The sequence below is a fragment of the Lepisma saccharinum genome, chromosome 16 (genome assembly GCF_977018435.1).
Source record: "Lepisma saccharinum chromosome 16, izLepSacc3.1, whole genome shotgun sequence".
NCBI classification, from domain to species: Eukaryota; Metazoa; Arthropoda; class Insecta; order Zygentoma; family Lepismatidae; genus Lepisma; species Lepisma saccharinum.
Genome location: NC_139244.1, coordinates 64,920,870 through 64,945,122, shown reverse-complemented (window position 1 = coordinate 64,945,122; position 24,253 = coordinate 64,920,870). Strand labels below are relative to the sequence as shown.

The following is a 24,253-nucleotide window of genomic DNA, read 5'->3' as shown; positions in this document are numbered from 1 at the left end:
ACGACGCCAGGGGATCCGGGTCGAATCCTGGCCTGGGCATGGATGTTTGTGAGTGTCCATTCATCAATTTCATCACATCATCACTCATCCCCATCTTCGGAAATTAGCCAAACGTGGCACAGAAAGCTAAGTAAAATAAAGCAAATCAATCAATCATAATTTTCATTCAGTCTGTTTTCCTGAATGTAACGATCGTGATTTGAAGTAAAATCATCAATAAGCAGAGGGCAACATTAACTTCGTATCAACAGAATTACATTCCTTAGAATAAAACAAGACGTAAAGAAATGTAGAATGAAAATTGCGATGGACTATTTTCTTTGTTGCTGACTGTACCAGACACACACGTCTCCTTGGAATTACGTCAGAAATTTCGTGATGTCGCCAACTGTCCGTTGCTGGAAGAGGGAAATTCTGTCGTTTGCTCACCGCACAAACATCAAAATGACCCGTGAACTGTGGGTTATCTTCTTTCCCTTTCCACCTCCATTCCAGAATAACAGAGAAGAAGAATTAACAACAGAGCTCGACCAATATTCGCTGGATTTTCGCCCTGTCTGTCTCGTGAATGGTAGTTCTTTGTAGGGGTGTGTGGATAAATCACTGAGGAGATTGTGAAGGAAATAACGAAATGAACAAAAATCTAAATCGAAGGCATCTGGGTGGGGGGAGGGGAGTGGAGATGATAACTTCTAACAGCCATAATTGTCGCACAGATTGCTATTAACACTATTGAAAAACTCACGCCAACCACTGCTGCAGTTAAATAGAGCATAAAGTGCCTAAACAGAGAAGTAGCATTTCACAGATACTCCTCGCATTATCATTCATCCTGCAAGTTAATAATTCTAACTAACTAACTAACTCTCTAGCCTTCTTGAACCCGAAGGTTCATGGCTGCAGCAACACAGGCCTTCCATCTGTCCCTATCCTGAGCAAGATCTATATACACTTTTCCATCCCTACCAATTTCCTTTAGGTCCATCTCAACATTATCCCTCCATCTTCGTCTTGGTCTTCCTACTGGTTTCTTACCATCAGATTTCCAACAATGATCCTGTAAACTATTCTTTCCTCTCCCATTTGTGCCACATCACCTTACCACCTAAGTCTTCTTGATTTAATCATTCTAATAATATCTGGACATGAATACAAATTATGTAACCAGTGACTGCATTAGAACGTACCATTAGGTGTAAATTAATTGATAACAATTGGATTCAATGGAATATTTTAGTTTCCTCTGGCCAATATTATTAAGTGAATTTGGTAAGTGCTGATTTTCATTGTCATGTTGCATTTCGGACACCCAAAATTTCCAATCAATCAGAATATTTGAGCTTCAAAATATTTGTTAAAGAAAATTGCTGTACAAACTAAAATGATAAGCCTGCAGGAGAACCTCTCGCGGCCCGCCGGTTGAGAAACACTGGTTTGTATCAAATAGGCTGTTACGATTCTTAGGGAGATTTCACACCAAAGAGACAGGCGACAAGCGTCACGTGTCGCTTGAAAGCGAACCCTTATATGGTAATCAATGCAACCTCTTAAACCGAGGAGACACGGCAAGCTACACTTGTCGATTGTCGCTTACGTGTCGCTCAGGCGGAGCCGTTTTCTCACTACCGTGCATCGTGTCGCCTCGTGCTGTTGTTCACGCATGCGCGGTGAATGTTTCTTTTAGATTGAATGGGCTCGTGTCGCTTGTTCCTTGGGTATGAATTCTCCGTGTCGCTTGTCCCCCCACTTGTCTCCTGTGATGTGACGCCGCTTGCAGCTTGTCGCTTCGGTGTGAAATCTCCCTTAATGGTTACGAAGGAGTCCCTGATTCGATGTTATGGATCTTGTTCCAGTTTACGAATGCTCCCAAAACGATTGACTGATTGATTTGATTTGCTTTATTTTACTTCGCTTCGTTTGCCACTTTTGGCTAATTTACGAAGACGGAGATGAGTGACGATATAATGAATGGACACTCATAAACATCCATGCCCAGTCCAGAATTCGATCCAGGGACCCCTGCCGTCGTAGCGCGATGTGAACTCCCAAAACGACAATTTGTCCTGATCACGCAGGAAAGTGACGAATGAGATTAAATGCTTTGAAATGGTCATTACAGGATAACATAAATGTCAATGGAAGAATGAGAAAAACATATATCAAGTATTCTCTGCAATAAAATACGTTGATGTATACGAAGCGAGGTGTGCGCGCCCATACGTGTAAATACGCCACGCCCCGCCCCCTCGTTCTTGTTCCGTTATTGCCTCAAGAGGAAAGCCAATGCTCCACATTACGACAACCGTGGTTGTAGGTCGGGGCCAGCTGAGGATTTCGTCATCTGGGAACTGGTTGGAGCTGCATTGGCCGTTTATTCCACGGCATTGTTTTTGGTTGTTGCTTCGATATATGGAAAGTGAAATCGACTGGACTCGGATGGGTGTAGTGCTGCATACGCCTTCTGGCGACAGGGCGTGGCCCAGTTAACTAACGCTATTAACCTTTCATGCAAACAGCGAGATGGGACGTGTGACGAAGACCGGTGAAGCACAAACTGCAACATCAACTTGTACGCGTTTGCAATTTTAAATGAAATTGAAACCTAATTCTTGGTTGGATCAATGAATGGCACGCTTGGCAGAGCGCCCGCAAGTGGAGGGCAGAGAGGCAGTTGCCCCCTGAGATATGAAAAATGTTCATGTAACTCGAACGGTGAAATTGTAGCGCTATTTTAATATAAATAATATTGCATTCTGTTATTTACATGCTGCAAGTTACAGCAATTACCGTATTTGCCGGCTTATAAGACGAATCCCCTTTTTTGAACACATTTTTGAGGAAAAACTTTATCACTGAATTTATAATTAATTTACATTATTTCCAATATAAAGTAATATGTAGGTCTACTTTCAACAAATAACTTACCTAGTCTAGAAAAGAATACATTTTATCTTCTTCGTCACGCACCGCAAGAAGTCAAGAAAGAGAGAGTCTGACACAGTGGTTCCCAAAGTGTGCGCCTCTTAATGTTCCGGTATTATCATTGAAATGACGCTTACTTGTTAGTCTACACATGGTTTTAGTACGTTTTACACATAAAATGTTTGTGAATGTGAAATATGTGTTTATTTTTCAACTTAAGGCAAGAAACCTGTCCACACTAACTGAGCGTTGCAAGTGTTAGAGAGGCCTACATTCTGACTTGGGAGCTGCGGAAAGATCTTGAAACACTAAGGGCGCCGCGAAAGGAAAAAGTTTGGAGACCACTGGTCTAACGCATAACAGATAAAATTTCCGGAAATGAAGGTAATGAAAAATTGAGTACCTATCGGAGTAGAAGACGCACCCTGTTTTTCAGGCCTACTTTTAAAGGAAGAAAGTACGTCTTATCCTCCGGCAAATACGGTAACTGCCATTTCAAACAAAATAACGAGAAAAGACATGTTGACAGCCGTAATTAGCAGTGTGCGGGACCGAAAATATTTGGTGGGAACGAGATTGGGAAGGGAAATTTTATTATCCCGACGTTCCGGACTGAAAAAGTTCGTCATTTTCCAACTAGGTTGGCAAAGTTTGGGAATGAGAAATTTTCAAAATTCTCGACGTGGTGAAAATCTCGAAATTCTATGCACTATTTCCCCCTCAAGTGATTGTTTTTGCAATTCTGGAATAGAAACTGCAAACTTCAAGAAATGTCAGGCACTTATAGTGCAGAAAATACCAAGAATTAACAGTAAAGGATACAAAAAGATAAAGAACTACTCATCGACGAAGTCACAGATGTTTATGGGAAGGAAGTGGACCGAACTTTGAATTTGTCAAGAGCGTAAAGTATTTTCAATTGAATTTTATTCTTTGAAAAATAACAACAAGAAGCTAATAATAATAAGCTAAGATATGAGTTTCTATGACTGAACGACAAAATGCGAAATCTATACTACCCCACTCCACTCCGAGAAAAAATCCTTGTAGCCTTTGTAGTCGAATGCTCGAGTAATAGCTTCAATCAGGGTTTGCAAAATTTGTGTGTTTTTTAAGAGACAAATAAAACATTTTTTTTCTTTTAAACATATTTTTTGAGCAGCGTTTTAATCAATAACAAAAAAAAAGGTTTAAGAAAAATAAAACTTTAAAAGACAAAGCCAAGAAGATATTTTCTAAGAATAATGGTTAATAAGAATTTGTTTTTCATCCAAGGAAATACTTTTATTCCTAGTCTTAAGTAGACACATGGCTACTTCTTAAAACACCTTTTTATGTTACTTGTAAATCTCGCGTGTAGCTTATTCGATAATGTTCTACTATTCCACAGGCCCCATTCCATCCCCGTTGTAGCCATATATTAAGTTACCTTGAATGTAACTACTTTGTTTTGCAAAATATCCCATTTTATTGTCAATGTAACAATATACATTGACATTCACAACAGTGGATGTTATTGTTAAGTGCGGAGCAAATCTGTTTCATTCATATACTATTCAAATATACTGCTGGACAAATAAAAACCGGACACCTTAATATTTGACATCTGAATTGCAATTACTTACGAATCTCAGTTTGGTAGTTTTCTGCAACTTTCGTTTTTGTTCTAATTTAAATTATTAATGTATGTAGAACATCCTCAAAGTTTGTGTTCTGTTGAATATATTTCCAATAATTTAGTAAGCCTTCGAATCAGAATTTATGCGTTATCACAAAAATGCAAGTGTCCGTTTTTTTTGTCCAGCAGTGTATATAAAAATATAAACACTTATAAGAAACATAGGCATGTGTTTTAAACGTTTAAAACAAATTATATTAAACATTTTTGTTGTAGGCATGCCAACCCTGTCTTGAATCACTTTGCTCCTAAAGTTACTAGTGGGAGAATTCGGCAAAATGTGTTTTGGAAGCGTAAGTTTCTGCGCACAGGTTAATCAAACATGAACCTACGATACAGTGTTGTTCCGAAGAATGCCCAAAGTGTGGATTATGGATATTTTATTTATGCCTTGTAACGAGCTTCATTAAGAATGATCGCGCTGGTGCAACATGTTAGAATATTTTAAAGGGCTGTACGAGTATATTATTATTATTATGAAAATGAACTGAATACATGTATTTTCACCACGGTCCTTCACGTCTCCATCATCCACATTTTCCACAACATCTGACTCCTTCCTTTTATGTACCTGCTCTTCGACACGTTCAGACACGGGTACAGTGGCGAAGCGTGACATTTTTACGTAGTCATCGCAAGACTTGTCAAACGTCAGGGTCGATTTTTTCAACCTGGAAGAAGGCGCGGGGGGGGGGGGGGCACAGCATTTCTCCTCAGTAAACTCCAAAAATATTCTAAGCTTTCCATAGCTAAGGTCGCTCTCATATCTACCCTGAAGATGGGAGTGACGTTAGCTCTCGAAAGCTTGGAATGTGGAATCTTCTCCACAACTCACCTGGTCGATAACCCGAGAGAAACTTTTCATCAAAGGAGAAAATGTCTTAGTAAAAATATTGTTTGAAAGCATTGAAAAAAATGCACATATCCATACGCTGTGCACACCTGCCCGGTCCATTTCAGTTGTCATCAAATATTAGACAAATCAATTATTGGCTCCCTGTACTGTTCAACTGTGTTAACTAAGCGTGATTTCGTATAACACCACCTGGGTTGTGAAAAGGATGGAATGGTTTTCTTTTAACGTTCTTGTGTGGCAAAGTGGATAAGAAAGAATACATGGTATTTCATTCATTCCCTGGACAGCACTAAATCTGTACTTGAGCGTAGCAATGCGTAACTAACGCCTTCGAGTACTCATCCTGGATCTTCTTTTTCAAATCCGCTAAATGCCCCGCCGACCCGTCAAAAGTTTGAGCAATAATAAATTTATCCTCCAGTTTCTACTTATTGACAATTTTTACATGAACAAATAACCCGTCAGATATGCAATCGGTGCTCACAATTCTAAAATTAATAAACCCCCCTCCTTATGCACAGATCTCAATACAGTTGACAATTGAGACCTACTGTTAACATTAGATGGTTCGTCTAACATAATTGAAAGAAAGTCTGATTTTTAAGTTTATTTTTTTTTTAAAAAAAAATCACTCATGACATCACTAATTGCGTGTATTAGATCACTGCATTGCATGCTTTACAATGATGGAAGTAGCACTCGGAAAATGTTTAATCCTGATGACAACAGAGAAACCCTGCCGTAATCCTGGGAACTGATAAAATAAGGCCTTTTATGACCAGACCTTCAAGCGGTCGTTGGGTGTGTTCCGAGCAGGTAGAGAGATTTGCACATTTTCTGCGATGACCTGGACCAGCGAACACCATTGCCTTCAATAGGAAATGTTGCGCGAGTGTTGGCCACGGGGAATACTACTGGCCTCTCATTCCGAAGCGCTAAACTTAGCGAATCTCTTGCGTATTTCTAGCCGTTTCATGATGTCGCTTGGCTTATTTCGCACAAATATGAGAATATTCTGACTTATTTTCTTCCTTCTTCTCTAAAATATTTAAAGGGCAGTATTTTTATTATTTTGTTAAGTCATCGCCGCATTTGCCTCTGAGTGGGACCTCCCCAAAGAAAAGGAGATTTACCCAGTATCAAGTGACAGTGACAGGCAATAAAAATGACACCTAGATCCTCAAATACTTCCATCTCTGCAAGGGTGTTATGTGTGGTGCATAACTCTACCGTTGTAGAAACAATTTTGCTAATTAAGTCCACTAGGCAACCCTTTCAGCACCCCTTTTTCAAAACGTATCTCCAACCGAAGAGACGCACTATTACAGTGTCATATTATGTCATGGCCTATTGAACTCGGAATTTAGGTATTGAAATGAGACCACCCTTATGGTATACAACAGGCAAACATTGACCCTACCCTGAAAGAGGAGTCGAATTTACTTTCATTTACTGGCGGCAGTCTCTGTAAAGATCAAAGGACTTTTCTGTCTTTCGTCACCATTGTTGTTAATAATTTTTCCTTCAATTGATCTGTTTGTAGTTTTTGATTATTGTCTATAACTCAGTATGAGTTGTTTTCTTTTTCTTTAGCATTGTTGATAAACATAGTTTTTATCAACCTACAATTACATATCTCACACATATAATTTCATTTCAGTTCAGTAATTTATGATTTTTTTTAAAAAATCTGCACCTTATATTAAATATTTTAACTTTATATAGACTTAAATTACATTTTTTGGATACATTGGAGTCGCACAGACCCTTTGAATGTTAATATATTTGTGTGCGGGTGGTGAGAGACGGTAGCGCGTAAGGTTGAAATAGTTAAAACATCTGCTTGTACCCTTGAATTTTTGGAAAGTTTAAAATACTTGAATTTTATCATGGTCATAGGGTGGCCACCCTAAAATATGATTAAGTTTGATACATGCAACTGTTCAATTGTTGAACTAGGAAATGAGTCAGTTGCAAGTGGTTGTTAGTTGCGATATTTCCTGGTCAGTACAAATGACTTTTTGGCACATGTACCGCTTTAATGTGGCCATTATTTACAAGTATAAACGCTGTAGGTCGTGTCGTAGAGATTGCTGATCCCATCACCCCCCCAAGAGATGGCAAAGATTGTGAATTAACGGCCTAACCTCCATATTCCCCCATCATGTGCCTTCACGGCATACTGCAATGTGCAGGAGTAGCTTGAAACAGTGAATATGTAGGTTATCACATCTTTTAGATGGCTAAATGATTAATTGCTGATGTAAAACTTCTCTGCAGGGGTAAACATTTTTAGTTGAATGTTTGGCTGAATTAGTAAAATATGATTCGGGCCAGCTCCGGTTAATTTTTCTCCTCTGTATTAGCATGCACTAATTTTTAACCAGTAGTCTTCATCGTCTATCTTCTCTAGATTTGCTACTGTATTATATCCTTGAACTACTTTTAATAAGTAGTTCTCCTTTTCTCTTGACTAATTTACTTGACGCAGTCAATTTATTGTAGTTCTATATTTTTGACGATTTTACACGTCATATGCTGGTGGCATATAACTAGGAGTGTTAACTGTTAGAAAATATGTCTATGATCAACTCCTCCACTGCACGAAGTTTTTCTAGTTGTTATAGTCAAATCAGGATTTGGAGATCTTTTAGAGTTTTTTCTCTTTACAAATGTTAATGGCTATATGTATGTATGTGTGTGTGTATGATTGGATCAGTCTCTGTATACTCTTGTGGACTTTCATTCAAGACGTCATGTAAATTTTTCGTATAGTTATTACAATTTACCATATTCAATTTATATAGTGTTTGCATTTTGTGTATCTCCTTTTCCTTTATTTATGTAGCATTGTACAGTCACGGACACTTTTGGCTTGTAACAACCTCATTGGATTTAAATGCTATCATTACAATCCACAACTGTCCGTGACTGTACATAGCTACTCCCATTTAGCACACATCGTTGGGAGATTGTGTGAATGGTTGGAAAATGGATGGTAGTTTTGCCAACAAATACATTTCGTAGGGCCAATGATTAATTTTTTTGCAGATATGCTTATTTATAGTGTACGTTGGCCCAACGTGTGTTTGCGTTGGCGCTATCAAAGTTATTGTTGCCCTAGAGTTGGGAGATAGTTGGCAAATTTCTTTACTTATCGTTGGCTCACTATTGGGAAATGGTTGCGAGTTGGATGGCAGCGGATATCGCCAATAGCTTCCCACTGTTGGCCCAGAAACTGATAAGATAAAGATTTGTCAACATTGGGTCAACTTGTTTGTTCTACATGATCTTTCCCTTTAAATATTAAGAATGTAATGTAATTATGTTTCTATACCTATACGCACATTTCTTGTGCTTTACAGAAAATGAGGTCAGCTATGTATAAAATTAAAATATATTTTTTTGTTACGAAAACAATTTATTTTGACTTCAGTGTTTCCACATTGTGGGAAAAGTATGGTTCAATTAAATATAAACAAACGCATATACTATATGCGAATACGTCGTAAGCGTTGAATTCGTTAAAATATTAACATTTTAACCGAGGTAAGCCTTGGCGTAAGGTGCTCCGTAAGCGACTGGGGCGGCGATGGCCTTGGCGACGGGGGCGGCGTAGGCGGCGACTGGGGCATGAGCGTAGGCGGCGACTGGGGCGTGGGCGTAGGCGGCGACTGGAGCGACGGCCTTGGCGACGACGGCTGGCTCACGGTGCACGACGGCGTTGAATCCGTTGACTGGGTCGGCGGTGTACTCGACGGTTCTGCGGGTGCCGTCGGGTTCAACCAGGCTGTAGCTGCCCTGGACGACGTCTCCGCTGCGGGTCTCCTGCTGTCCCTTGGAGTCTCCGGTGAGAGCGTCCTGGATGTCGTAGGCGTAGCTGTACTGAGGGTTGGGGTCGTAGTCGGTGTCGACGGCGACGGCCTTCGCCACTGGGGCGGCGTAGGCGGCAACTGGGGCGTGGGCGGCGTAGGCGGCAACTGGGGCGTGGGCGGCATAGGCGGCGACTGGGGCGTGTGCGGCGTAGGCGGCGACTGGGGCAGCTACCCTAGCGATGGGGGCGGCGTAGCCGGCGTATGGGGCGCCATATCGGGCGACGGTTGGGGCTACTACGGCTGGAGCGCCGATGACACCGGCCTTTGCTACAGCCACAAAGGCGGCCAAGACGATGAGCTGAAGAAGAGAAGACGGTGTGATTAGATATCAGGAGATTCTAACTATAAAAAGAGGCAAGTGCGGTAATTATATTCTACACAAGACTCTGTAATCCATAAGTACCAAGAGAGGTAACTCTTTTCAAAGAATCGTTTAAGAATTGATTATAGTTATGTACATTATAACACTAAGTTTCGCAGAATGTTATTAGTCAAGTTATAATTGCCTATTTTCGAATCCCACCTGGGCATTTGTGTTCTTTGTGAACGTCCCTTCATCAATTTTATCAGACCATCACTCATTCTCATCGCCGCGATTAGCCAACAGTGGATGGAAAGCGACGCTAAATATCAAACCCAAATCATTTGCCTGTGTTGCTTTTTGTGATAGATACGACTATCGATACAGTTGTTCGCGTGCATACGCATTTCTATTTCCTCTTTCCCTTTCCTTCTGTCTATTTATCAGCTTGAAACTTGCTGCGGATGAATTTCATATTTTCAATCACGCACTGATCTCTGATTTTTTTGTTCATTGGTTGCATTTTTGGCAGTTATGAAGGTTGCATCGGTAACTTGTCTAAAGCAAAATCCGAATAATAAAGTTCCTCTCTTATGATACGACTCCGCAGTGAAATGTTAACGTCAGAAATGACTGTTTAGTACTGTCATCTAACCGTAAGTAACGAACATGGTCGTTTTCATAGTCAACCCTAATTCATGTAATTTTAATTCTATTTATAATATGCATTCATGGTGAACGCAAGTGTAATTTATATTCGTTTTCCTTTATTCACGATGAAATATTCAAATTTTACTACGGTTGCGGTTTCTGTAAGTTTACAGGCAGACATTTACAGCAGTTTCCATGAGTGTAGTTACATGCATAGCTGTAGAGACCATATGTAACTGGCATGTTAGTGTGTGGACAGTATTTTAGCTTCGTAAGAAACAAGTGAGAGGAATTGTATCTCGTTCTATAGTTTTGCAAAGACAATTAGAGGTATCATGAAATAGAATGAAATTTTCCTCATTGTTTTCCTCAAATATTGTTAATACTTATACACAGATGTCTGCCCGTAAGGAGACGAGATGGTAAAACAAGAAGTTTTATATCTCCCGGACCAAGTACTCTGAGCTCTTTGAAGATTGATTGATCGAATTGGCAGTTTACAGTTTAAAGTTGGATCCGAACCACTATGTGCCTCCACCGGGTATCCAACCCGGGACCCCTTGATTACAAGGCGACAACGCGACCGCTGCGCTATCGGGGAGGCCTGCTCTTTTAAGAGTAAATGGGGAAATGTCCAAGAATCCAATGTGAACGTGCCGGTTGATTTTTACACCGTGAATAATGTGAAAGTTTATAAATTTTGTCAAACTGTTTTGTTAAATATACATTGCGTATTGCCTCTCCCAGTGGCATCTGTATATGTAATAATCTTTGTATCTTCTCATGCGTGAATTGAAGGGCTCGGGTGTAAAACATGGTAAGTGACATTTTGGTCAGTTCTGAGTTCATTAAGAAAAAGTATTATTAGAAGCTATACTGTAGATAAATTGTTTTCGTTTTGTGTTTATCAATTTCGCAAAGGCTTCACTGACTCCAATGCAAATTGTATGACATGGCAATTTTACTCGAAAATTGAAGGATGGCACATTTTACTTTCTAACTCAAAAAAATCCAAAATGTCGATTACCATGTTTTACATCCGAGCCCTTCAATTTTTTTATTTGGTTGATTTTAGTTTTAGTGTCTTCTCTAATCGATGAGTGATGATTATTATGAAATCTATAAATACTCACAACACCCATGCCCAGGTCGGGATTCGAACCCGGGACGCTTGGCGTCCCAGCGTACTGTGCTAACCACTCCGCCACGTAGGCCGACATCTCGTGCGTTAAGTAGGTGCATATTTAATAACCTCTTCTCGTCGGAGCAGAAAGAGAGATGTAACTGGATTCTGTGAACTTGAAACCAGTTTGCGAAAATGAGAATAAATTAAGCTATGAGAAGAAATGTGTACCTGACCTTGACCCGCTTAGTTCACTCGTTAGGGTTCTTGTAAGCGAGTGCTTAAAAGTTCTCTCTCCTCGTTCACATTTAGTAGAACAATTCACGGGAGCGTTGAAAGCAAAACTCCCGAGTAGATTGAGCTGTAAGCTGTCTTTTTTTTTATAAGAAAAAAAAAAAGAAATACCGTGAAGGTGTTGTGAGAACTGCCGCGTTTTGACCGTCCATATAGATGAACTCTTACCATTCAATAGAGAACGGTCTGCAGAAATGTCCTTTTCTTTTGTAAACTATCTGCTCTCGGAAATCGTGAGATGCTATTACATCACTAAGAAATATTTATACGTTATATTGCTAGTTCAGCCATTTCAAAGGTTTTAATTACTCTCAGTAATATAAACGAAAATGTGTTTGTTTAATTTGTATTTGGAAGTTCAATTATTTAATTATATTAATTTCGACATTAGTTCGTTAAGAAGAGATCATAATTTATGGTGGTATAAATATGTATGCATGGTTAGATATAATTAAGAAAACCGTTGTTCTTTACATCTAAATAATTTCTGGTAACTAAGTTTCCTCATGTTTCTGACAATGTAGTTGAACTGTCTATAGACTCATACTTACACGTGTTATTATAAAATGAACGTTGGAACTGGGCCCACATCTTAAACTGAAATCCGCACCACTGAAATATGCCCTCATCGGGAATCGAACCCAGGGTCAACTTTCAGGCGCATGATATTAACTAGAGCTCTAAGTTAGGCCCCTGCCTTTACAATAAATTATAAAATATAAGCTGAATTACGTAGCGACAGCAGCACGAATATAGCTGAACTTGTCCATGGACGAAATAGTACAATCTGACTACCAGGACAGAAGTTTGTAATTTCTTTTGTTGACAAGATTAAGTAAACATTTCCTTTTTTTTCGGTTCCTCACGGTACATATCCTTCTTAGAATGACTGACCCTTCGTGACGAAAAGTGGTTCACAATTGTCGAACGACAAGATCCGCTCTAAGTAGCACGACACTTTGTGACGAGTTTTTTTCATTGCAAAACTTTTTTGAATCTTCTTAACTCTTGTAACTAAGAAGGACGCTTTGATACCACAGAGCATCCAAAATCCTACAGCAAACTTACCTTCATTGCCATGTCGGTGTTCTGTGAGGTCGTGGATTGGTGTACGAATGAAGTGTGGTGGTTGGACGTTTATATATATGGAGAATAGCCGGTGATGTAATTCTGCCGAGGGAGGTCCTACGGTGGGATGCTTGCCTTTCACTCTCAATAACACCCGTCTGGGGTCTTGCCCCCCCCCCCCCTCTCCTTCTCCCAGCGCTCGAGATGTCGTGGAACAAAAGCAGTGGATATGCCAGGGACTCCACCCAGTTTATTCTTAACCTTCGAATTCCTCCTAACTGTATCAGTGCAAGTGACCGTAGGTGTTGTTTTTTTTTCCTCTTTTTTTCGTAGACAGCAATCGACGTCGTGCTGGATTCGTAATTATACATTGGCGCAGTTAGTGGTAGAACTACCGCGAGGCGTGCATGCCCAGCAGTTGCTCTTCAAAGGCTACCGCGGATAACATTCTAGTAGTATTGCGAGTACAGGAACTAAAAATGTAATGCAATTTTTCCTCCGATTCAGTGTTGTGTTTCGCGTTGTGTTGGCCGCAGTTGGGCGCTCAGCTTAGGGTACCATTCACTCAGCAGTGTATTCTCGGCTTGACTTTAAAACCAAGCATCCTCGTCTCGAAAAGCGAAGTTGTATCTAAAGCTCAATAGTTCTCGGACCTCGTTCAGCAACGACTTTTAAGAAAATTTTGTTATTTTGTTGAACCGCGCTGATATTTTAAATTTAAGAAAGAGAGTGTGGATAATCTTTGTGCGGTTGCGTTCACCTTGTCCAGGCATATACAATACGAAATGGGCTTAAGGGGCTCTCACAAATATCTAGACGAGTTAATGCAATTCAGTGATATTCCAGAGTAGTTCATAATTTAAAATATCGGCACTGTTCATGGAGAAAAAGGCATTTGTTAAAAGTTCGTTGCTGAAACAGTTACGCAGAATCCCGTTTTCCGTCACATTGCAAAATATCTCTTGAGAAGATCGCCAGTAATGAAAAAAGTGATTTTGCTTTTCGGCCCAACATTGACTTGTGCCGACATGTTTCTGTGAGTTTCGTATTACACGTGTCCTCGTTGGCAAAGATAGGAACAGACGTGTAGGAGTCATCTTCCCGGTCGACGGCTATCTTGGAGTTAGCTGTGATCAGTCGATAGTGCGAAGATCGTGATTTAGAGAGAAACCCATCAGGCATTGGTTTATGTAAATAAACAAATCAACACGTGATTTAAACGGTCACCCTAAATAATCGATTTTGCTCGAGATCACAAACGTGTATGCAGTCGAGGAGAATTTTAACAGTTTTCAACATCGAAAGAACAAGATTAAGTAAAAATTACGTTGGAATTTGCATGTTTAGTGAAATCTTGTTGCAGGCCTATGCATTAATTCTTCATAACATGTTCAGCGTAACGTCCCATTTCAGCCACTTTTGGCTAATTGCGACGAGTAGTGTTAATTTTCTTTCTTATTATTTAGAAGTATTTCACTATAATTTGAAATAATCTTCGGAAGCTCTTTTTTCTTTTCTTTTTTTGCTTGTGAGAATAAATGACAGCCTACAAATAAAATCTGGTGAGTTTAAAATTTTACAATTCGTATTTTGCATAGTGAACTTGTAAATTTCTTTGCTTTTTTCTTATTTTACGTCGCTCTTCTGCCACTAATCGCAGTTTTGAGGATGAATGCTGAATTGAAACTGATGAAGGAACACTCACAAAGGAACACCCAGGCCAGGACTCGAATCTGGAACATAGAATCTTGGTGGCAAGATTATGAGTCGTCGCTAAATGCGCTCGGTCAACGAACTGAGAACATTTCATTGAATGTCAAAAAATGAAAAGTTGGATCACCAAAGCAATGGTCCCAACTTGAAGTTAATTTAGGGCTGGATGACACGATTGACATAAACGATATTTTATATATATACACACACGTCCTCGCGTGTGTTTTGTCTTCCTATGACTTTTGGGGCACTTCCTCCAAGACCTATACACCGAATCGTGTTCTTTCAGCAATTTGAAATGTACCGGTACGTTCTAATCCCATTAAGCAAATAACTTAATTGTAGGTTTTATTTTATGCAATATTTAGAAGCATTTTTTTTCGCTGAAATATTACATTTCGGCTCGTTTTGTATAAATATGCTGTGTTAGATTTTCATCGAAACTCACGAGCTGTATCAGCCAATCTCAAATGCAATGCCAGACTGTAGTGATATGTAGAGAGAATGGAGGTGTTTGGTATTCCTTTCATGAATTAATAAGTGATCAAAAGCTTCGTCGAATTAAGTTTTTGTTTGACACTGTCAACGCTGTGAGCTTAATATTTGCGACAAAATTTATGCATTTTCTTTGGGAAACGTTTTTCAGTTTCTATGCTTTATTTCGAAGAACAAATGACAGTCCTTTGATTGTCGTGAAATGGTTGCAGGTTGTTTGTTTTGAATTCTTGTTTTAAGTCCACTTTATGCACAGATAGGGTAATCTGAGGGTATCGAACCCGCGATGATATTACCACTACGCCATCGGCGAGGCCCCGGTCGCAGATTGTGAGACACCATCTTGATTCTTAATCAAATAGAGTGTACTTGCCTGATAAAATCAGCGATTGTATTTTATTTATATAAAATCCAGTAGAATTTTTTTGAAGAATTTCAATTTGTTACCCTTTATAATTTTGATGTTGAAATATCGCCTAATAAGAAAATGTGAAACTAATGTTTTACGAGTGTACTTGCAGTTTGTACGGATGCCAACCCATAAACTTGTAAACTAATAGTTGCATTATATTATCTATTTTGAATAGACAGCCCTAGGGAAATGAGCAAAGTGGCATGTAGTGGGAAAATATGGAGCTTAGCACCTTTTGTTCAGAATTTTTAATTAAGAATTTTAGATAAGGGGATATTTCCCCGTATACATTAAAGGGTGCAGGACCTCCCCCCCGATGGCACAGTGGTAGCATCGTCGTTTTTTAACCAAGCGGTACTGGGTTCGATACCCTGTAGAGGCACATAGTGGTTCGGATTCCACTTTAAACTGTAGGTCCAGTCCCGATTAGCCTTACTGTGCATAAAGTGGACTTAAAACACAAACTTAATCAATCAATCAAAACATTCAAGGGTGCAAAATGACCTAAAGTGCCGACGCACCCAAAAATGTTAATTAAATAAATCGATCAAAAATACAATCAGTATTTTCCCCTCCATCAGGTATCAGGCGACCCCTTTATTGCAAGACAGTGTTAGCCACTACTATACTATCGGGATCCCTCAATTTAGAGAGTATCCAGTCAAAGCGTGCATACATACATTCAATTGCAGTATAGCTACTGCCGTATATTACAATTTCGTTTTGGAGGAAATGTATTTCTGCATACTATTTACTGAAAGCTGAGCCTTTTGTGTGCGTCCATAAAGCGGATTTGGGACCTAGCCTTTAATTCAATGGGAACGGAGTGAAACGTAACGGCGACCATTTTATGGATCATGTTACCTTCGTTACGTTCAGATCGAGAATATGCTTGAGGCCTACCTCCGTGGTGGAGTGGTTAGCACAGCACGCTTCGACGCCAGAACCTCCTGGTTCGAATTCCGGCCTGTGTGAGTGTATCTTCGTTAATTTGATCCTATCATCACTCATCCTCATCTTCGCTATTTGCCCAAAGTTGCAGAGAATGGAAATATAATAAACCAAATGAATGAATCAATGTACCTCCACACACCCTGTGCTCCTGCAAATCACAGTGGATGCCTTTGCCCATTTTTAATGTTACAGTGTATGTCGAGTTTAATTTTAGTTCTGCTTTATGTAACAATAAAATAAAATATTTCCAGGGCAAATTTGGAAGTTTATTTAGTTATCTTTTTCATGTTACTTTTTCGCAGTCCTAGAAGTGCAAATTGCTAGTAGAAAATTGAACAAGTAGGGAGCCATGTTTCATGTTCAAAACTTGACAACGAAAGAGATTGGGTGGTGTCAAATTAATCAAATTCTGCAAGTTCTAGGTAGCATTTTCCCCTACCCTCAGCTTCGAACACTTGATTTTCATCTCAGTTATGTACGCAAATATTTTTATTGTTTCGATGACAAAAACGAATTTTCCATTTTTCTTCCCCATGCTCACTGACTGGCCATTAGTGGTAAATTGTTTTTAGTTTCTAATCTGCGCGCTCTTTAGATACTGTACCTTTTGAATATTTCCAAACAAGTTTATTATTTCTCATGATAGTTTTCAGTAATTGAGAGACAAAAATGTAAATTACGTCTTCCAAGCTAATGAGAACTATCTCCTATATTCATTCCATAATGGGCATTAATTTCAACCAATTTATTGACGCACGTGATTTGCCTAAACAATGACAGGCGTGAAGCTGATAGCATACTTTGAATTTGACCTCTTGCCCGTCTTCAGACGAACCAATCCACTTTCACCTTAATTGGTTATCGACCGTGAAACATGGCCACTTTTGTCTGGTGCTCTACAGCAGATCAAATGTTAACTCGTCCATTTTTTATCCTTCGCAAAGGACTTAAAAAGTTTAGTCGTGACTAGGCTATTTAGATGGTTAATTTTGTTAATAGTTTGCCATGAGAATGACATTCCAACCTTTCTATGTGTACCTCTACAAAATAATATACTGCATTTGAAGTTGATTTCAGACGTAAGGCGTTGCTTAACAAATCGCCGAATGAATACTATTTTGTCGTATCTCCACTTTTCGTTGGAAGTGAGTTGATGACATTATCGTGTTCCTTACATGTTAATGTATCACGTTCTGAAGCGACATATTTGGCACTGAAGTGATGTGAATTATCAACATTAACCAATTTTTTGCTAAAATCGTGTAGTGTATTCAAAATCCATGTACATAAATCCAAGTTCAATCAGCTCTCCTGAAGATTTACTGCAGACGGACATGCGACAAAACAGTATTCAGCCAGCGAAATGTTATAAGTACGTTTCTGAATAAACAATTGATAGCAGTGGCGACGACTTCAGATAAGGTGCTTTCCCAACAAAACAGTAGTAGTACATAAATATGCTCTTTTAGCCCAAATATTAATTTTTGTATGATATTTTGCTGCATATTAAATGGAATCCCCAAGAAGATATTCGTGCCCCCACTCCCCTTCTACCTCCCCACTCATTTTTTTATATTACCATACCGATTTATAATTGTAGCATATTTCAGCAACTTTTCAAATTGTACCTCCACCTCTTTCCATTATTATTGGGGCTCTGAAGCAATTCAGCTTAGTTCTCTCTTTAGTGAAGGCGACGGTGGTCCTTCTCTGCCGGGTGGTAGATGTTTTGTGCTGTGAGCTCGTGAATTGACTAGAGCCCTTCAACCGTATTTTCAACAAAAAGAAACCCTCTAAGAAGTAACGTTAAATAATTTTATTTCTAATTTGGCTCGTTTGTTACAAATTTGTGAAGAATAAAAGTCCAAATCAAAATTGTGCAATATTATTTCTGCTGCTCTGTTCTAAAGGACAACATGAAGAGTAAACACTAAACATCCAATTGGCTTTTATCTTCTGGTATCATTCTGAATTATTCTAAAATAGATAATTAGCGCCTATCGAAATGTCCCCAGATCCCCCGTGCTACCAGCACTAATGTGTTCCCAGTGAAGCAGAGTTTCGCACAGATTTCTACACATGTATATTTTTTGTTATTTTCTGTTCCTTTTATACCTCTCTAGGTTATTATTATTATTATTATTTATTATCTCCATAGGGTTACAATTAAGCCATACAACATTTCATTTTGAACAAAATTAATACAAATGATGACTTGATGCCCTATATAGTAAAAAATATATGCAAGAGCTACATATAAGGAAAATGTGATGAATTTACATTAGTATATATAGTGTTCTATAGTAACAATGAAATAATGAAAATTTGAGAGTTATACACATTTAGAAGAAAAGAAAGTGTAAAGTTGTGTGGGTTTGGATATGAGTGTGTATGGAATTGCTGTTCGATGTACAGGGATGAAAATTTTAAAATATATGTGTGTGGGTGGGGAATATTGGGGAGGGGGGGGGTTAGCACTGAAAATAATGTTACTGGAGTTAGAATTTATAGGCATATGAACGTAGAAGACGACATAACTGCGCTTTGCTGGTACTGAGTTTGACCTTCGTCGGGAGTGAATTCCAGGTTACCTGCTAGGTACGAGAAAGACTTCTGACCAAATCTGCTTTTGTTAGGTTTGGGGATTACTAGGTCTCTATGTAAGGACGATCTGGTGTTTCGGGTGCTGAACTCAGAACGGAGCTTAATCCTATGATGCAATGGAGATGATTTGTTATGTATACTATGGAATACCTTATTCAGGTAGATGTAATGTATTCTCGAAGTGACTGTGGGTATATTGTAAATCTTGCGCAATTGTTGGGAATTATATTCTTGGGGGTGCATGTGCATCATTCTTAAGCAATTGCTTTGGATTGTTTCAAGTTTCTTCAGATGAGTTAAGTTACCGCCAAAAATAAGACTAGCACCATACTCGAATACGGGACGAATAAAGGAAAGGTAGAAATGTCTACTAAGATTTCTATTGAGATATTTACGAATTTTTCGAAATATGTAAATATGGTGATAGATTCTACGAATACAGTTATTTATTTGAAGATTAAAATTTAGCTGAGGGTCGATAATGATTCCGAGATATTTTAAATGATTGCTCAAAGGTATCGTGTTAGCCGGGATTCCCTTACCGGTGGCCTTCGTCTTTGCAACGTTAAGTTTCAGGTTGTTGATGTTGTACCACGTTAATACTTTGGGGAATGAGTTTTCCATTTTCTCCTTTACATCCTGGTATGTATCTCCTACATGGACGAGAGGGCAGTCATCTGCGTACAGAGTAATCGACGAATCTGAATTTATTAGTGTGATATCGTCAATAAATAGGTTGAATAATTTTGGGCCAAGTATAGAGCCTTGTGGAATGCCTGAAGACACTGACTGCTCGGTGGAAAGTGAACATCCTACTTTCGTTGAGATTTTTCTATTTGCGAGAAAACTTTCCATCCAGAGAATTGTTTTGCTATTGAAACCAAATCTGTTCTTTAATTTTTCTATGAGCAACTTGTGATCAACGGTATCGAAGGCTTTGCATACGTCCAGGGAAATTAATCCAATTAGGGAACTGCTTTTTTTGTCCAGTGTCTCGCGCCATTCATTAATTAAACTAAGTAATAATAATTCCGAGGATACATCCTTCCTGAATCCATACTGTCGATCAGACATCAGATTGTTGACTTCCAGGAAAGTTGTCAGTTGCTTCTCTATTACTTTTTCCATAACTCGGCTTAATGTTTGGGTTAAGGAAATCGGCCTGTAGTTACACGCTAGGGTATGAGATCCAGATTTGTGATTTGGGGTTATTATGGAGTGCTTCCAGCTCGTTGGAAATTGGCCACGTTTGAAGGACGTGTTTATTATGTCGGCGAGGGGCTCCGCTATAAGTGGGGCCAATACCACCAGAACGCTGTTGTGAATGCCATCCGAACCTCCTGCCTTTTTTACGTTTAATTTATTAAGAATTGCCAAAACTTCATCGACCTTAACAGATTTTAATGTGAACTCTTCAATTTGTTGGACAACAGCTGAATTGGGGTCTTTTCTTAGAATATTTATGTTCGAATTGCGAGGATTAACGTGCGCCGATGCTTTGCAGATATTAGAAAAATGAATATTTAAATAATGAGCTATGTCGGACGGGCTCGTTAGGAGGACATTGTCGACTAGTAAATGATTAATTGCAGTTTTTGATTATCTACCCGTGATCTCATTGATAACCTTCCATTTGCAGTTGTTATTGCTAGTGGTCTGGTTCACCATATCTCTGTAGTAATTTACTTTTGCCTGCCTAGTAATTGTTGTGCAATGATTTCTAAAAGATTTGTATTGCTCCCACGTATAGTCACAAAAAGGATCCGCCGCTGTCTTGAACAAGCGGTTCTTCTGTGATATTAATTTAATAATTTGAGGGGTAATCCAGGGCTTCCTGCTTTCCCTCACCCTGAGAAATACAATTAGCACCCTGAGAAACCACAATTAGCCATGTGCACATTTAAAATTAAAAGATGGCCTAGCACGTTAAGGTATCCACTTTCACCTCGCCACTGAAAGTCCTGTGTTTGAGCTTGGGCATGCGTATTCTTTGTGAGTGCCCCTTCGACAATATTATCTATTAATCACTCATTCCTCATCGTTGCGAATAGATAAAAGAGGCGGAACAGCATCGCTAAATAACGAAAATACAAATACAAACAACAAATGTTACCGACTTAATGAAAATTAAAGCATACCTTAACATTCTAAAACCAAAAATGCCCTTGGTATGAAAGAATATTAACTACGGTTTTCATTTAATTTATCTCGGAACACTAAGTATTTTTAAAATACAAAACAGTTATTCTCACGTCAAAATCAACTGTTTTAAAATTTGTTGGCCACCAAAACCGATGGTTCCATAAGAAATATGATATAGCTTATTTAATGGTTAAACTACATTGTGTTAAATATCATTAAACTACTTTAAAAATATGTCGATAGGTGTGAACTGCAATCAGAAGTGCGAATGAAGTTACCATGTGAGCAAAACCTGAAATGAAATATTTACAAAGAAACTTCGTAGCTATGCCAACATCCCCCCAGGCGCAGGTATATTGTGCGGGTTGAGGTTTGGTATCGATTAACATGACAGGTTATGTTTCAATAAAGTAAAAGGGGAAACAACAATTTTATATATTTTTTTTATTCTCTTATTGCTCTTATTGTCTGTATTAATAAATGTATTATTTGAATAAGTTAAACAGTTCAATCTTTTTATTTCCTTCAGCATTTTAACCAAGTACTATGCAGAGTCACTGGCAATAAAAACGGGACACTTAGATCCTCAAATACTAGCTTCCATGCCAGGCGTTATGTGTGTTGCCTAACTCTACGGCGGTGGCAGAAGTTGACTTAGAATTTGCTATTAAAATCCACTTATCGGCGTAGAGTTAGGTAACACACATAACGCCTGGCAGGGAATCGAGTATTTTAAGATCTAGGTGCCACATTTTATTGCCGGTGACTGTACAGTCTCAGACACTTCTGGATTGAGGCTCTGTCCGAAGGGTACAAAGTACAGACTTGAAGTATGGTTTTGGCGAAAGTGACGTCACCTAGTACAGTTCGAAAGCGCCAAGAACAGAAGCACGCAAGTGCACATGGTTTGTGACTAGGTCACGTGGTTTCCGCACTCGTTGTTCATTTCTTTAAAATCACGGAGGTAGAAAGCCAGCGATACGTTATGGGCCAACAAGTTGTTGGTTATAGCATAGTTATAGTTCTTCTAATGTGTGGAAATGTATGTGTACGAACATTTGAAAATGCTATGTGATTTCTATGGTGAAAAATAAGTGTTTAAAACGCGAGGAAAACAACGGGTACTCAGTTTTATATACTGATCGTATTTGGCGCTGCAGTCGAAGTGCAATTCGAAAGACGTGTACTTCCAGTCAACGACTTGAAGACCGCACTCCAAGACCATACTCGGAGAATGCTCGCTTCAAGTACGGTCTTGCAGCTTTCGGACACAGCCTGTAACGATACCATCGAAAATCATTTATGTAGTTACAAGGCTGAAGTGTCCATGAATGTATACAGAAAAGTTTTTAAAACGACTGTACAGAGAAAAGTTTTTGAAACAACACCCCTTCTACTGAAATACAGTACGCATTTCAGTTGTTGGTTTTTTTTTATCGCTTTGTAACGAGGATCATGAATTTAGTCAGGGAAGGGGGTGGGGGTGGGCATTTCCCCATCAAAGACACGAGAAATTACGTCCCACAATCCTCATATCCTATTTCTCTTTCTTATCACTGCTCATTGTAATGAGATGAACATCTGTGAATGGTATATAAAAGAAGCAGATGTCACACTAGACAATAAAAAGCCTATTCTATTCTATTCTACGCAGATTGGGCCCGACGGTCAGATATGTCGTTAGAACCCAATACTGTACATGGCACACATAGTAATAAGTCGTTTGTCAGTGGAATATTGACTTAATAACACCCTACGCTAGAATGAGAGGTTGCTCTTGAGGAATTCAAACTTCCTGAGGGCTTTGTTGAGTTAAGAAACCCCATGTTTGGACGCGATCGGCAACAGGCGAGCAATTAAGTTAAAGGATGTACTTTCTCCGTATCAGAGAAGAGGTAGAGTGCTCTAATTTTCACTTTCTACATGCCGCTTGCTCTCATCAAGTATGCTCAGTCCGTACAGAAGCAGACAAACTGAGCGCCGTGCCCACGGATTTCAGGGCCCAAAACTTAATGTTTTTGAATGTTTTCTTCCCGTAAGGTTTATGAGACCTTTTGAGGAAATGATTGATTGATTTGGTATATTTTACTTCGCTTTTTTGTCACTTTTGGCTAATCGCGAAGACGAGTATGAAATTGATGAAGAGACACACAAAGAACGAATACCCATGCCCAGGCCGGAATTCGAACCCGGGATCTCTGGCGTCGTAGCGCGCAGTGCTAAACACTCCGCCACGGAGCCCGGCCGAGGACATAACTCACACATGTGAAACCACAACATCCTGCACGACACATACGCAATTTAGAAATTCAAATCTGTTTGTAACACACACACACATATATATATATATATATATATATATATATATATATATATATATATATATATATATATATATATATTTAAAAAAAAAGTACCCTTTCCTTTTATTCCTCGGTCCGAATATTCCAATTCAATACAATTGGTGTTCAGCGAATACAGATTTGTACAGGGTTGAGCCAATAAAATGTTCGCATCCCAATTTCAAACCATCTGTTCCTGTTAGGGGTAGAATGATTGCAGGAAACAACACTACGTCTCTTCGGCTACATATAATTCTAGGCTGTTCGGAGAAAACCACTTTAGTCAGTAAACAATTTTACAACAGACAGCTTTCTTTTAATTACAAGCATTACAAACATGATATACGGTACATGTTGGATCATCACTGTTAAGAATCTTTACACATGTCCAATATAAAATTATACTTATAATGTTTTATATTATATAATAGGTATAATACCAGCTGAGTTAATTAAATATGGGGGAAATTCTTTAATGTGTCAAATTCATAAATTAATTTGTTTAATATGGAATAAAGACGAAATCCCTCAACAGTGGAAAGAATCCATAATTGTTCCTGTGTTCAAAAAAGGTGATAAAATGAACTGCAATAATTACCGTGGAATTTGTCTACTCTCAACAACATATAAAATATTATCTAACATTCTTTTAACAAGACTAACCCCATATGCTAATGAAATTATAGGTGATTATCAATGTGGATTTAAACGTAACAGATCAACTACAGATCAAATTTTTTCACATCAGACAGACACTTGAGAAAAAGTGGGAATATAATCAAAATGTCCATCAGCTATTCATTGATTTAAAAAAAGCATATGA

The 24,253-nt window shown here is 38.8% G+C and overlaps 2 protein-coding genes across 5 annotated transcripts in view; one reads left to right on the top strand and one right to left on the bottom strand.

Moving 5' to 3' along the window:
- Positions 1-24,253, top strand: part of LOC146000511 (neurobeachin-like protein 1) — a 723,922-nt gene that overhangs the window by 370,470 nt on the left and 329,199 nt on the right. The gene's annotated exons all lie outside the window — the stretch shown is intronic.
- Positions 8,836-12,822, bottom strand: LOC146000516 (cuticle protein 18.6-like). Its single transcript, XM_083138257.1, has 2 exons — positions 12,769-12,822; positions 8,836-9,629 (listed from the first exon to the last, which is right to left on the bottom strand). The coding sequence occupies exons 1-2, from the start codon at positions 12,778-12,780 to the stop codon at positions 8,997-8,999; spliced, it is 645 nt and encodes a 214-aa protein (XP_082994383.1). The 5' UTR covers positions 12,781-12,822; the 3' UTR covers positions 8,836-8,996.